Source organism: Gouania willdenowi, chromosome 22 (assembly GCF_900634775.1).
Source record: "Gouania willdenowi chromosome 22, fGouWil2.1, whole genome shotgun sequence".
NCBI lineage: Eukaryota > Metazoa > Chordata > Actinopteri > Blenniiformes > Gobiesocidae > Gouania > Gouania willdenowi.
This window is the reverse complement of record NC_041065.1, coordinates 34,205,001-34,222,182: the sequence shown is the minus strand read 5'-3', so window position 1 is coordinate 34,222,182 and position 17,182 is coordinate 34,205,001. Positions and strand designations below refer to the sequence as shown.

At 37.6% G+C, this 17,182-nt stretch overlaps 1 protein-coding gene across 1 annotated transcript; it reads left to right on the top strand.

Moving 5' to 3' along the window:
- Positions 1-120: 120 nt before the first annotated feature.
- Positions 121-16,721, top strand: LOC114455900 (stAR-related lipid transfer protein 9-like; the record flags this gene model as incomplete). The annotated part of the gene is given in 16 exon segments (XM_028437197.1): positions 121-285; positions 350-417; positions 1,607-1,704; positions 1,802-1,987; positions 3,021-3,118; positions 3,208-3,285; positions 3,489-3,566; positions 4,605-4,677; positions 4,680-4,780; positions 5,815-5,866; positions 6,621-6,746; positions 7,368-7,450; positions 9,811-9,857; positions 10,176-10,357; positions 14,395-14,881; positions 15,761-16,721. Coding segments are annotated over 16 exon segments (2,883 nt in total), but the record flags the coding sequence as incomplete, so codon positions are not given.
- Positions 16,722-17,182: the final 461 nt, after the last annotated feature.

Genomic DNA, 17,182 nt, shown 5'->3' with positions numbered 1-17,182 from the left:
TTATTGGGACGTGTTTCCTGATTGTATTCATTGTTTTTTCTTAAAGTTGGGGAAAAAGTTTGTCACAAAATCAAGAGAATTTGAGTAAAAATTGACCAGATTGTGTGACTCGTGTTACCTTTAACCTTCGTCTTATTTCCAGACCTGTCTCAGCACGTGGTGTCTGACTGCAAACAAGCGATGGAGCTTCTAGAACAAGGCATCTCCAACCGAATGACCGCAGCCACCCACAACCACGACGCCAGCAGTAGATCCCACGCCATCTTTACTATTCAGTACACACAGGTCAGCATCTGTAATTAACAATGAAGCAAAGTGTGTGCTTACTTTTGTGTGTTTTTCCTCACAGGCAATCCTGGAAAATAACCTGCCGTCAGAAACTGTGAGCAGAATTAACCTGGTGGACCTGGCTGGGAGGTAATGATCATGGCGCCCCCTAGTGGACACAATTACACCTTCCAGACACTTTTATTCTTCCCATTATGATAAAAATAATCATGTTTGTTACACTGTTTTACAAATACATATTAGCCAATATTATTACACTAAGTGACAATATTACAGTTGTTTGAGATTATGTGTGGTGTTTTAATTTGAAAAGCTTTCTTCTTCTTCCTGCACTGTATATCTATTTCTGTGATATTAGGTTTTGTTTTTTAATTGTGCTAAAAGATTAAATACGTTTAAAAAATACATCAATTATTTTTTAAATTAAAAAAAGTATTATTTTTATTTAATTATTACTCAACATTTCAGGCAACCCCATTTTAATTTTGTTTCCAGGCGACCCCACATGGGGTCACGACCCCAAGTTGGAAAACTATGCTCTAAGGACACTGCTACAATTAAAAAATAAATCCACTGTTTTTTTAAATAAAGAAATGATTTATTTTAACATTACTAGACATTTTAGGCGACAACATTTTATTTCCACTGGGAGGGGGTCACCAGGAGGGGGTCACCAGGAGGGGGTCACCAGGAGGGGGTCACCAGATGCCACAATTTGTCATGGCCATTATTTGCCACTAGTTTAAACTAATTGTTCCTGTAATTACATTACCGCAATTCAGATGAATAAATAAATGTGGTTATCACAGATTCATAGAACAATGGACCATCATTTTACTGACTTTATGGATGGACCCCAAAAATCTCCCCTTTATTCCCCCTTATAGATGGTCCTGTCTCCACATGACTGTTCTTCAATGTTCATGTCTGTGTTCAACCACCTTCAGCTACAGTGGGGGTCCCTGCTCTCTGGGACCTTTATTTTGGAGGGTCTCCGCTCTCTGGAACCTTTATTTTGGAGGGTCCCTGCTCTCTGGGACCTTTATTTTGTAGGGTCCCCGCTCTCTGGGACCTTTATTTTGTAGGGTCCCCGCTCTCTGGGACCTTTATTTTGGAGGGTTTCCGCTCTCTGGGACCTTTATTTTGGAGGGTCCCCACTCTCTGGGACCTTTATTTTGGGGGTCACGGGCTGAAAAGGTTGAGAACCCCTGTTCTAGCGTTACAGATGTGGTCCGTACCAATGAGATATGGACGTGTTGTGGTGGTCCAGTGGATGTCAGATGTTTCATGTGATAAATATTAATATTGTGTCTGGCAGTGAGAGAGCTGATCCCCAATACTGCAAAGATAGACTGACAGAAGGCTCCAACATCAACAAGTCACTGGTTACTCTGGGCATTGTTATTTCAGCTCTAGGTGAACACTGCTTAATCATTACATTATAACATATTCATATTCTTTTCTTTCCATCAATATCCCTAAAATGTTTTAGTTTTTTTACCGTTTTTCACAGCCCACAACTCCCAGATGTCGAGCAGCTGCCAGAGCATCAACACCGTGACGTCTGAGTGTGACGGCAGCAGCTCTGTGTCAGGGGGCGGAGCCAGGAGGCACTGCTTCATCCCTTACAGAGACTCAGTGCTGACCTGGCTCCTCAAAGACAGCCTGGGAGGAAACTCCAAAACCATCATGATCGCAAGTTAGTATCACGTGTTGATGAGGTCACACATACTGTACATACATTTGAATAATAACTCAAGTATTTATTGACAGTGGGAAGAAAAAACTCCTTCTTTTAACAGGAATAAATCTCTGTTAGAACCAGGTTCAGAGGTGGCAGCCATCTGCGTGGACTGGTTGTTGTTAGTGGACAGAAGGACGATCAGAACAGGATAGAGAGATAGAACATCAGAGTGTTCTAGACTAGATCAGGAACCGTCATCATCGGCTTCAACACCTGAAACAGAACAGAGAACCCTCAGACGCCCTCACACCATAAATATTATAACCTATATTTTCATTGATTATGAAGCCGAACAAAGGTAATCAATAGATAGGAAATAAAATAGATGATATTTGTTTTTAGTGTATTTTACAGCTGATTTAGGACCCGTTAGCATTAGCGATGCTAACAGAAAGCTAACCACAAGAGGAAGGTTAACTTTTATGAAGTTAATTATTTCAGGCTCAGTAAATGTAATGAATTATAATTAAACTTTAGTAATTGAGAATGTAATTGTAATTGACTTTCTAAGGATACAAAAATAATTAAATTGGAAAAAATGCCGGCCACTATTCGTAATTGAATTGTAATTGAACATGGAGTGAAGTGACAAGCAATGCAGTACAAATACAGTTTGTTACAGTTTTTTTTTTTACTCATTACTTTTTTAAACAAATTTCTGTTTTGAAAATTAGTTTGTTACTTTTAAAAATGACGCCACGACATAAAAATATTTTTTTTCTGTTAAGCAGGTCCCTTATTTTTAAAAATGTTCTTAAAACATCTTGTTTCTACATGTTATCTGTAATAATTATTCATCTGTTCATAAAGTAACACATTTAATTTATTTCACTTTTCCACAAGTTCTTAAACATGTTAAACTCTGGCTTCAATTCAGCATTTGCACTTATTTATTTTCTTGATACATTTTATTTATTCTGAGTGCTAAATTCTCCAGGTGTTCAAAGGTAACAGATGATTTATGAATATTTATTATTGCTCCTTCCAGCCGTCTCACCCTCTGCTGCCTGTTATAACGAGACTCTGAGCACGCTGCGCTACGCCGCCCACGCCAGAAACATTGTCAACAAGCCCCGTGTGAACGAGGTGAGTGACTTTATACAAACATTCAAAGCTTGGTTTACGGGTTAGTCAGCAGTCCCCCCCCCCCCCCCCCCCCCCCCCCCTGTGTGCAGGATGCACACGTTCGACTGATCAGGGAACTGAGGGAGGAGATTGACAGGCTGAAGAACATGCTGCTCAGCTTTGAGATGGTACGTGACCTTTAGCTCAAAACTAAGCTCAGGCTTTAAAAAACATTCCTACAATATAATAATGCTCTTTGTGATGTACCTTATTTCCTTTGTAATAATAATAATAATAATAATAATGCATTGGATTTCATATAGTGCTTTATCATAGACACTGGAGACAGTATTAACTTTGTCTGGTTTTACATATTTATTTGTGTTGACAGCAACGTAATCCCAGTCCATCTCTGAGTGATGAGAAGGAAGGAAGTCTCTCTGAGATGGTGCTACAAAATGAACTAAAGGTTCACATGTTTCTGTCTCATACACATTGAACCTGTGTGTTGTAACCAATAAAGCTGCTGGGGATTAAAAGATATGATCATATAATATTAATGGGAATGGGACAGGTGTGCACCAGTGGAAGGGAAGAATAACATTGTTTAGTCAGAGAGCAGAGGCAAAGGAAGCACTTTAACCACTACTTGTTTCAATGCAAACAGTCAAACCAGTCGATTGATGCATAGCAACGGGAACAAAACCCCAGTTTGCAGAGCATCAGCACCCGTGTCACTGAAATGGTTGGTACAACCACAGAGAACTTCAAAAGAAGAGATCAAAGAGCAGTCATTTCCTAGGGAGAAGCAGATCAAAGGGCACAGACCAAGCTGCAGATAGTAAAGATCAGGCTTGATCACCCTGTAGTTGGCCACCTTTGATGAGGATGTCTAGTGTTAAAAAGGCTGAAACACCCCCTGATTCTAAGGAACATTACTGATGATTCATATGTGAGGACACAGCTCGACACCACTCACATAGTAACCATAGTAACCCTCTAGTGACTACCATGTCCTGTGTTTAATGATTCCACTATTACCTGTGATGTCATCTCACTCCTCCTCACACTCAGATCTTAACGTGTAAACCCCAACTTTAAACGTTCTCCAATGTTTTACCACAACTTTCAGTGAAAACAACAGAATGTGTTGGGGGGTGGGGGGGGGGTCCCTCTGTTGGAGTTTAGGCTTTTTTTGGGGGGCGAACACAAGAAATCACAGTAAGAATGAAGTAAAATCACTCCGTATCCCACAATGCAATGCACCAAACTTTTCCAACAATGACAATAAAACTGTTTACAGTGGAGATAAAAAAAACTTTAACAATTCAACCCTTTTATTGTTTTTTTTCAATCAAACAATGATTGATTTATTGATCTATGAGTCCTACATTATGTCTTTATTTGATAAATATTTTTTGTCTTCAGCAGCTTTAAACTGAATTATGATCATATTAACATAACTTTTATCCTGACTTTCTCCTTCTTATGGTTGTGTAACGGACAGGTAGATCAGCTGACTAAGGACTGGTCTGAGAGCTGGGGGGACAAGGAGCTGCTGGAGGAGTACAGTGTAGACATTAACAGGACCAGGCTGGATTCCTCATCAACTCCCTCAGACCTCATCTGGTGGCTCTTCATAGAGACGTCCTCAGCACTCAAACAGCATGTTATCACCTCAGGGTACGTTTCTAAATTATACAGTAGTAGAAATGTCTTTTTAGTCTTTCATATTTTTATTAATGTTGGACAGAAAATGGCAACAACAACAACACTTTTTCAAGAAAAAAAGATTAATAATAATAATAATAATAATAGTTCTATATAGAAAGTACAGTATATAAAGACCTTCAGTGAGCAAATCAGCCAAAATGCTGAATAAAAATGTGTACCTTTGTCGATGGTTGGTTAAAAAAAGTCAGAAAAGGCCCCAGAACCCCTCAACATTAGTTTAAGATGATATAATAATACTAATAATCTTCCACCCAGTGTGAAACAGTAGGCTGCTAACAGCGTGCTAACAGAATTGAAAAGGCAATGAGCCTCTGACCCCCAACAGGTAGTCCTAACCCCTCACCAGTGACCCCGAAAAACAGCAAAAGGGGATTAAATGTTACGTTTACTCCAAGTACACAAGAAAACACTCTTAATACTAAGCTTCCTCTGATTTATGTCTGTCAATATGAGGATAAATTCTATATGTAGCACATGAAATGTCTTTAAATCATGTTTTTATTACGTGTTCATCTGGTTACACTTGGTATTCACATACAGTACAACAGCATAGATAAGCTCTACATCTCCTACGTTGTTGGACAGCTGTCCTAACTGCTGACTTTCTCTGTTCTGCTACAATAACTCTAGGGAAAAGCTGCGTTTTCTATTCCAACTATTCTGTCAGTTGTTTTTTCCCGTGCGCTACATGAAGCTCTGTTGGAACAAGAGGATCATAGTTCTGAGGCTAGAGCTCCAGGGAGCTTGAGCTGTCCTGATTCTGCCAATAAAAAAGTAAACTCTGGTAATTATACGGTAAAAGATCTCCCTACGCACGTGCTGCTGACGCCACCAAAACAAATCCTACAGGATCTGACCACTCATTTTGTGCAATTTAAGGATTATGAGCTAAAAATACAGATGATTACGTCATAAAAATACTTTAAAAATTATTTTGTGATTAATTTGTTGCTAGAGCAGATTTGTGTTTCTTTGTGCTACAGGAAGGAGTTACTCACATTGGACCTCCGAGCCTTTTCCAAGAACCACACATAGGTATTATTTATTTACCTATCTATCTATCTGTACATCTATTTCATATTTATAAAAGGTACAATATGTATTCATGAATATTTGAGTAAATATGTGAGATTAGAGCCTAATTAAATCTCCAGTACTTTGACAGGTTGATGTGAAACTTTACATACACATTAAAACAGAATCATTCAAAAGCTTATTTATGATGACGTATTAGGTCTACATGAAAATAAAAAGAAATCTGAGCACTATGAGATTAAAGTCATAATATTTCAAGATTAAAGATTTATTCAATTTTTTATTGACGATTTTATTAAGATACAACTTTATTCTCATAAAATCACAAGTTTTAAGACTTAAATCTTGTAGTTTCCAGTTTTTTATTTTTTATGTTAATGTGGCCCTAATATTTGGGCGTACTTATTGAAATATATATCTTGTAAAAAATAAAAAGAATGCCGGTCTTACAGTTAAACAACTTCAAATACAGTTAATGAATTGATTGATTGATTGAGTTAATTAATAAAAATGCTGATAATTCTACCTGGTGATGCTAGTGTTGTTATGTCCCTGATTTGAGCTGGTATTATATTCTATGTTTGACTTGTTCTATAAAAAACAACAGTTGTCCAAATACAGATGTTTCTAAAAGTCAACACATCCTGTTAAATGTTTGACTCTCATCTATTTTGAATAAAGATATTTTGTCTTATTTAAAAAACAAAGGATTAAATGCTGAGATGTTGTCCATTGTGTGATTGTGTACGTGTAGTTATCCAGGGAAACGCCAACTGTGAGATTGAAAACGACGGCGGGGTGGTAACGCTCAAGCCACTGCCGGGTTGTGTGTGCGTAGTCAACGGTGGAGAGGTCACTAAGCCGTGCAGACTGGCTCAAGGTCAGCTCACGCCCTCAGCAACATAATATCACCTAATAAACCTCATGTTTTAACCTTAATATACAAGTAACCATGGCTGACTTTGATCACAGCTGGGCCACAAACATGTGATTGTATCTGATCTGAGGGTCACATGATCAACATTCACGTCAGCATTAGAATAACGACTAATCTGAGTCTTAATACAGGAAACAACAAAGGCTTTGTGTGTTTTTGTAGTTTATTTTTGTGTGTTTTTCTGACCTTTTTGTTTTGTGGATTTTTTGTCATTTGTTAATGGCTTTTTCTGTCATTTTGTGTGTTTTTAAAGTAATTTTTGTGCATTTACTTTGAAACCCAGACAATGTTGCTGTCTGTCGCCCATGTCTGATATAAAGTTTCATTGTTGTATTTTTTAGTATTTTCATCATAAAACTGTGTAAACTCACATGGCAAACAAGTAAAAACTTAGTTTACCAGTCATTCCAACTATATTGCATACTGTATATAATAGAAGAATAGACATAAAGACTAAATATTATTTATGTGTAGTGACACCATTCACTAACACACACATATACATAAAGTGCATTGAATGACTCTCATACTCATCATGGTTGTGATTCCTCTCACCACCTCTAGGGACAGTGATCACATTAGATGGAATCCATATGTTCTGCTTCAACCATCCTGCAGAAGCTGCTGTCCTCCAGGAGTGCAGGCAGGTAGGTGCTGATCACCTGAAAATGATGAATAGTTATGGTTAGTTATGGTTTATCAATGTCTTTTAATGCACTTGTCATTTTTATTAAAGGGTTTTGTGCTGAAAGAACAATAACTACTAAAGTTATCACTATTGTCAATAACAAACACCAATGATGAATTTAACAATGCACGAGTGCAGAAAGCAAATGTGTCATTCCAACTCATTTCAACAAATTAAAAAAATGTGTTTTAGTGAAAAACTAATAAATGATTATTATACACAAGTTACAATAACCTCATGTAAAGGATTTTAAAAATGCACCTGTGGTGAAATAACCTAAAGTTATATTGTTCATATTTCCAGAGTGTGTGAGTCTAGAACCAATGTATATCTGTGACTAATCATTAGTGATGTGAACAGTCTATGTTCATAGCTCTAAGCTGATCACATTACAGGGAGCTGAGACATATGCTAAGTAGTTTACTGAAGACCCAAACATGTTCCAGACCCAAACACACACTGACTTAGTGACTATTTAGAGGAGCTGACATGTCCACCAGATAGGATGTATAGCAGATCTTTTTCTGTAGGAGGAGCTTATTACTATACCATATTTACCTTTATATGTGATGGAGTTACTGATATATTGGAAGAACAATAAGGACACACCCCCTCACTATATAATCCATATCTATAAAGTATTGATCAGATCAAACTAAACATTTACAGTGTAAATATTGAATAATTAAGGAACAGTTTGTAAAAAAAATCTGCATTTTTTTGTGTACACGTGAATAATAAGTCTTCTGTGTACACTAAAGTAAGCTACGGGGTTCCTCAGGGCTCTGTGCTAGGTCCAATCCTCTTCTGTATCTATATGCTCCCCCTTGGTAATGTTATGAGAAAATACTCTGTTAACTTTCACTGCTATGCTGATGATACCCAACTGTATGTATCAATGAAGCCAGGTGAGACAAATCAGCTATCTAAACTTGAGGCCTGTCTAAAGGACATTAGGGCCTGGATGGACCAAAATTTTCTTCTTCTCAACTCAGACAAGACTGAGGTCATTGTACTGGGCCCGCGACACCTTAGAGAAACCTATGCTAGCCTAACTGCCCTAGATGGCATTACTCTGGCACAAAGCACAACTGTTAGAAACCTTGGGGTTCTATTTGATCAGGATTTATCCTTCAACTCTCACATAAAACAAACTTCAAGAACTGCCTTCTTTCATCTCCGTAACATTGCTAAAATCAGATCTATCCTGTCTCAGGGCGACGCCGAAAAACTAGTCCATGCTTTTGTTACCTCTAGACTGGATTATTGTAATTCTCTTTTAGCAGGCTGCCCGAGCAAGTCGCTTAAGACACTTCAGCTGGTTCAAAATGCTGCAGCACGTGTACTGACTAAAACTAGGAGAAGAGATCACATTACTCCTGTATTAGCCTCTCTGCATTGGCTTCCCATAAAATATAGAATAGAATTCAAGATTCTTCTTCTCACTTATAAAGCCCTAAATGGACAGGCACCAGTCTATCTCAAGGAGCTTGTAGTGCCATACAATCCCCCCAGAACACTACGCTCTCAAAATGCTGGACTACTCGTTGTTCCATTCATCTCTAAAGTAGTATAGGAGGAAGAGCTTTCAGTTATCAGGCCCCACTTCTCTGGAACCATCTACCAACCACGGTTCGGGGGGCAGACACCCTCTCTACCTTTAAGGTTAGGCTCAAAACATTCCTCTTTGATAAAGCTTTTAGTTAGGAACCAGCTCATAGCTCATAATTAAGATGCAATAGGCATAGACTGCCGGGGGGGGGGGTGGTCTGGCATGCTCGGTTGGAGAGAGGTTGGAGAGGGCGTTAAGAGAGAGGTCATTTAGGTTAGAGAGGGACCGGAGAGGGTCCCATTCCTCTTTCAAACACTCCCTCTATGTCTGCTTCTTCCCTTGTGTGTTTGCTCCTGTACTCCTTCTGGCTTTTGTCTTGCAGGTCCGTGGGATCCTCAGTGTGGAGTTACAGAGTCTCAACAACTCTGTCTCCACCCTTTCCTCTGCACACACCCAACACAGCATAACGTGGATGGCTGTTCATCATAGGAATGGGATCCACACAGGTTCCTGCTGCTTAACAGAAGGTTTTCCTTGCCGCCATGATGAATTCATGTTGGGTGTGGGATACATATGTATGTGTATATACGTATATATGCATATGTGTGTATCCATAAAATGAAGAGTCCGTCCTTAAGACTGCTCTACTGTAAAGTGCCTTGAGATACCATTGGTTATGATTTGGCGCTATACAAATAAAGATTGATTGATTGATTGACCAAAGTGACTCAAATGTATTTATTTACTATTTTTATTCTCTGCTTCAGGCCAGTGAAGGTGGAATAAATTGCACCTCCTTGATTACTGATGGCAGGTAATACATTCACATAATACCATCTTATACTTTCATATTTACTTCATAAAGCTTTGTGTGTTTTTTAAGGATCTACACATTCTGTTAGTATTACTGTAGATAGAACTAGAGGAAAAATGTCTCATGTTTCTTTAGGTTTTTTAGCCCCCACCATTGTGAACAATCATTGTTTACAGCTCAGGCTACAGTTGCCTAGTTACCTTCAAACCACTGAACTGAACACAAGCTTTAAATCTGTTTCAGATCATATTTTGTGGAGCTGGATTAATTTCATTATTTTTTTCTAATCTGTTGAAGCTTTATGTCTTTCTTCTGTAGTGCTGAAGATGAGGACCAGGTAAGGACCTCCTGTACCAGTGAGGAGCTGAAGGTCAGGCAGCGACTGGAGGAAAAGAAGTTCTTCATCGAGAGATTACGACAACAAATTCAGTCTGAACAGAGACGGACTGAGAAAGAGCTGGAAAAGGAGCAGGAACATCTCCTACAGCAACACATAGATAGTAAGTTGACCAGGGATGCTCTGCTGTTTTTACAAGTTTGGCCTAAAATAGTTGAAATGTCTCTGGACGGAAAACAGCACTTTCTCTGCCTCCGACCCGGTACCAGTCTCACAGCTCTGTTCTCGTTCCCATGGCGATAAGATGTACTGCTTTAATGCTAGATTATGACCAGCTCTATGGCTGCACATGGTTGTCTACTAATTCACTTTTATCAAACTTACATCATGGTGGAGCAGAAACAAGGCAGAGAAGACCTTTGTCTGAGGAACTATATACTATAGTCTATAGTAGACAGTATATACTATAGTCTATAGTAGACAGTGTATACTATAGTCTATAGTAGACAGTATATACTATAGTCTATAGTAGACAGTATATACTATAGTATATAGTAGACAGTGTATACTATAGTCTATAGTAGACAGTATATACTATAGTCTATAGTAGACAGTATATACTATAGTCTATAGTAGACAGTATATACTATAGTCTATAGTAGACAGTATATACTATAGTCTATAGTAGACAGTATATACTATAGTCTATAGTAGACAGTATAGACTATAGTCTATAGTAGACAGTATATAGTAGACAGTATAGACTATAGTCTATAGTAGACAGTATATACTATAGTCTATGGTAGACGGTATATACTATAGTCTATAGTAGACAGTATATACTATAGTCTATAGTAGACAGTATATACTATAGTCTATAGTAGACAGTATATACTATAGTCTATAGTAGACAGTATATACTATAGTCTATAGTAGACAGTATATACTATAGTCTATAGTAGACAGTATAGACTATAGTCTATAGTAGACAGTATATATAGTAGACAGTATAGACTATAGTCTATAGTAGACAGTATAGACTATAGTCTATAGTAGACAGTATATACTATAGTCTATAGTAGACGGTATATACTATAGTCTATAGTAGACAGTATATACTATAGTCTATAGTAGACAGTATATACTATAGTCTATAGTAGACAGTATATACTAGTCTATAGTAGACGGTATATACTAGTCTATAGTAGACGGTATATACTATAGTCTATAGTAGACAGTATATACTATAGTCTATAGTAGACAGTATATACTATAGTCTATAGTAGACAGTATATACTATAGTCTATAGTAGACGGTATATACTATAGTCTATAGTAGACGGTATATACTATAGTCTATAGTAGACAGTATATACTATAGTCTCAGTGGCGGATGCTTTAAGACTACAAGGGAACCTCAGCTTCCCCTAAAATCAGTGGTCAAATATGTAGTGTTGTGTGTACATTTCATTGACTAAATATATGACAGAACACGTATGTTTAGTTCAGAATCAGCTTCTTATAACAGGAAACTGACAGTGACAGCGTGACGTTCTTCATTCATTACCGCAGCGTCACAGTGTTAATAAACAGTGGTGAAGTTCAGCTTCAATTGAAGTCAATGGCAGAGGATTTAGGGGTTGATCCACTGCAGTCAAACTAGACGCTCATTGGATAAATGCTCGGTTATGACGCACTTAGTCCCGCCCATCGGACGCCGAGCTTCACAGGAGGTCTATGGAGCAGTGGGCTGGATCTGTCTGTTCCGGACGCTGGAATAATGGATGATGATTGGATGATCTGTCTCAGGCTAATTCAATTTTGATTGACAGCGAAATGAGCCAATCAGAGAGTATGACGTTGTAAGCACACAGGCGGGTTTTTCAAATATTTCAGTCCGTTGCTCTGTGTTGACACGGAGACTTTGCTGATCCTCTCATAGCGAATCAACTTCTGACAAACCTAGTGTCTGTTTTTGGTGTTTGTGGAGACTGTTACTGCTTGTGTTGTGAGACTTTTGACCAAACACACACTCCAGCGCGCAGCAGCTACGCGTGTGCGCGCGCGCGTGCGTGTGTGATAATCTACAAATAGTTGTTGACAACAAAATGTGAATTCTACTAGACTTCACATTTAAATAAACAGATAAATTTTCTGAAGTAGGCAGAAAATGAGCTTCCCCTGCATGAAAGACCAGCAGCCGCCACTGTATAGTCTATAGTAGACGGTATATACTATAGTCTATAGTAGACGGTATATACTATAGTCTATAGTAGACGGTATATACTATAGTCTATAGTAGACAGTATATACTATAGTCTATAGTAGACGGTATATACTATAGTCTATAGTAGACGGTATATACTATAGTCTATAGTAGACAGTATAGACTATAGTCTATAGTAGACAGTATAGACTATAGTCTATAGTAGACAGTATATATAGTAGACAGTATATACTATAGTCTATAGTAGACAGTATATACTATAGTCTATAGTAGACAGTATATACTATAGTCTATAGTAGACGGTATATACTATAGTCTATAGTAGACAGTATATACTATAGTCTATAGTAGACGGTATATACTATAGTCTATAGTAGACGGTATATACTATAGTCTATAGTAGACAGTATAGACTATAGTCTATAGTAGACAGTATAGACTATAGTCTATAGTAGACAGTATATATAGTAGACAGTATATACTATAGTCTATAGTAGACAGTATATACTATAGTCTATAGTAGACAGTATATACTATAGTCTATAGTAGACAGTATAGACTATAGTCTATAGTAGACAGTATATACTATAGTCTATAGTAGACGGTATATACTATAGTCTATAGTAGACAGTATATACTATAGTCTATAGTAGACGGTATATACTATAGTCTATAGTAGACAGTATAGACTATAGTCTATAGTAGACAGTATATACTATAGTCTATAGTAGACAGTATATACTATAGTCTATAGTAGACAGTATATACTATAGTCTATAGTAGACGGTATATACTATAGTCTATAGTAGACGGTATATACTATAGTCTATAGTAGACAGTATATACTATAGTCTATAGTAGACGGTATATACTATAGTCTATAGTAGACAGTATAGACTATAGTCTATAGTAGACAGTATATACTATAGTCTATAGTAGACAGTATATACTATAGTCTATAGTAGACGGTATATACTATAGTCTATAGTAGACGGTATAGACTATAGTCTATAGTAGACGGTATATACTATAGTCTATAGTAGACGGTATATACTATAGTCTATAGTAGACATATATACTATAGTCTATAGTAGACAGTATATACTATAGTCTATAGTAGACAGTATATACTATAGTCTATAGTAGACGGTATATACTATAGTCTATAGTAGACAGTATATACTATAGTCTATAGTAGACAGTATATACTATAGTCTATAGTAGACAGTATAGACTATAGTCTATAGTAGACGGTATATACTATAGTCTATAGTAGACGGTATATACTATAGTCTATAGTAGACAGTATATACTATAGTCTATAGTAGACAGTATATACTATAGTCTATAGTAGACGGTATATACTATAGTCTATAGTAGACAGTATATACTATAGTCTATAGTAGACAGTATATACTATAGTCTATAGTAGACAGTATAGACTATAGTCTATAGTAGACGGTATATACTATAGTCTATAGTAGACGGTATATACTATAGTCTATAGTAGACAGTATATACTATAGTCTATAGTAGACGGTATATACTATAGTCTATAGTAGACAGTATATACTATAGTCTATAGTAGACAGTATATACTATAGTCTATAGTAGACAGTATAGACTATAGTATATACTGTCTACTATAGACTATAGTATATACTGTCTACTATAGTATAGTATAGTAAAGCACTTTGAATGTCTATGATAAAGCACTATATAAAATCCACATCATTATTATTATTATTATTTCAAGATGGCAGAACACAGGCTCTAAACTGTAAAGTAGTCCCGTTTATAAGGCAATTAAATGAATATGATGCATAATAATGAGTTAGATCTTCTAATAAGTACATTTCAAAGATTGAGGCCAAACTTGTAAAAACAGCAGAGGATCCCTTTAAGAAGCTAAAGCTGTAAATATGAAGACTTTTTAAAGTCACTTTTTGGTGAATATATTGTGTCATCCAACAGTCCAGCAGTGGATTGTCCAGGAGAAAAATCACTTGATAGCTGTGGAGCAAAGAATCACCAAAGACTCTGGAGTTCAAGCAGACATCATACCTAGACCACTCCTGGAAACGTCATCAAGTCAGTTTTCCAGGGATCAAGGAGATTTCTCTGGGGATTGTCCATCTGAGGTGGTCAGGGCTACAAAGAAATCAGTGCAGGAGGAGCTCCTCAAACATCACGCCCTTTGTCGCGCCGAGAGACGCATCCGTCGGAAGAAGCTTCACTTTCAGCTGCAGAGAATCGCCAACAAGAGGCAACTGTTGGAAGCTAAACGAGAGTTAAAGCAGCTGGAAAAGGCCTTTCCATTAGCACCAGATATCCCAGACCCTCCAGAGCAAGGATCACAGACTGGAACTACGCTCCGAGGACGGCCGCTTATTTCTCGAAGACATTCGATTTCAACGGATCTTCTGTCACGGCTGTACCCACAGCACAACCCAGTCTTCAAGTAAGTGGATGAAACATCACATCGATTTCATGCCAAGAAAAGATGAATACTGACAATGAATGAAATGGTATTTAGTTTATAAGAGTGTAACGATTGATACATTAGATCAATGAATCGATTTATATTCCTACGATGAAACTACATAGATCGGTGCTCGGCAAGTTGTCCTTCCTGATGACATTAATCGATCTAAAATCATTTGAAAAAGTAATCAATGAATTGTATTGATACATAGAAATAACACATTGGAGACTTTATATGGATGTGTTTTAAAAGCACTTTTAATTATAAAGATGTAACTGTAGCGTTAGCTCGTTAGCGTTAGCTTTGCAGAAGCCTCAGCCTCACCATCATGTTAAAATATAAAGTATCAGGTTCAACCACGGCTCTTTTAACCTAACAGATCTTGGTTGCACTTCATTTTTATATTAATGTTTGTAATATTTTAATGTTGAAAAAACAAGCAGAAGGTAAACCTAATATGTATTTTTATTGAAAACGTATTGAGTATTGAAAAGTTAACATCCTGTTAGTGTTGGTTGGGCTTTATTCAAGTAAAATGTGAATATATTTGCTATTAAATGATGTTTACTTGTTTGTTTATGTCCATAAATAATTTATAAATAATTTCCAGGAATCTATAAAAGCTCACCTTTACTGAGGGGTTTATTTCAGTCACATTATTATTTTGGCTAAAAAAGTGACTGAATTGTTTCAGATTGAATCGTTCTAAACTAACCAACATTATCCTTGAATCGAATCGGCAAAAACAAATCTTGATTCAAATAGAATCATTGTGAAAGTTAATTATTATTATTATTACACCCCTAGTAATTTAAGAATTTTAATATAAAAGTCTCCCTTTCTTTTTGTTAACAGACACTTCCTCAGAAGAAACAGATCCATAGAGCTGACTTCAAATCTATCCCCATCAAATTCAACTGGTTGCAGGGAGTGGGTTTCTGATGAGGGTCTTCCCTGTCAAAGGACTCAAATTTGTTCAGGCTCCGTCTTCTCAGGACAAAGTCGACCCCATCGAAACCGATTAAGCTCACGTGAAAGTCCTCTTGAGCAGCCAAATGCTAAGTCCTGGCCAGAGCGTCCAGAAAGAAAGCCTTTACTCCCCAGGAGAGATCTTACTTTTAGAAACAAATCAGATCACGACTCAGCAGTTTCTGTAAAGCCTGGGATTGAAAGTTTTCTGCCAGCCAGCAAAGAAAATTCACCAGAAAACACAAAACACTTGGTCCATTCAGAAAAAAGAGGAGAAACATCCATCGGCAGCTCTTTGAATTGTCCCGTTGGGTCAAAAATAAAAACATCTCTTTTCAAAAAGTTAAAAAAATCATCCTTAGTCATAACTAAAGCACATGTTTCCAAATATTTGGGGAGATTCGCAAGTAAATTTTACTGGAAACGATTACAAGGCAAAAACCACAGGACGCTAAAAATGAGTCAAAGCAAAGGTTCCATCAAAGAAGCTGTGTCATGTCAAGAACTGGACCAAAGGACTCCATTTGAGAACATCCGACACCGACGGTGGCACAGCACAGAGACGCTAATGAACAAGACCAGCTGGTGGATCGACAGACATCAGGGATTGGGTGGGTGGGGGAAGGAACAAGAAGACGACGGGGACGAAGGGGCGTCGGACTGCGAGAGCCTTTTTTCTCTTGACTCTTTGTCCTCTGCTTATGCAACAATTCTAGTAGAGCAACTGAGACATGAGGAACTAGCTCAGAGTGACACGGAGAGCGAAGATAGTGAAATGTCAAAGGATTCTTTGAAATTAGAAAGAAATGGGAAATTGCCAACTTTGCAAAACCAAGACGAACGCTGATGCCAACCTACTCACTGGTGACAGATTATTTTAGGCCTAATGATGCAGCAGAGACCAGGTCATGCTTGGAGAAGTGTCAGAAAGTTCTAATAGTCCCAACGGAGGCTGATTGTAGCCAGCAGGACCCCCCGAAGACGACACCAACTGATCCAACCAAGGGAACTCTTGAAATGTCATTAGTGGCAGATGCCAGAATGGGACATAAATTGATTGATGAGGATGGGAATATTCAGAAGACTTCAACCAGCAGCCCTCGCTCTCTGAGTGTTAGTGAGCCTGAATGTGTGCTGGGGCTCACAGATGCCTGGTCTTCCACTGACGCTACAGAGAGTCCTAGAATGCAAAGAGAAAGAAAGATGATTTATGAGCACACAGAATGCAGCAGTGAAATTAGTATGACTCTCTCCGACACACAGAGTGGATCTGGAAGCTTAAATTCCACAGCGATCAGCACTGATGGT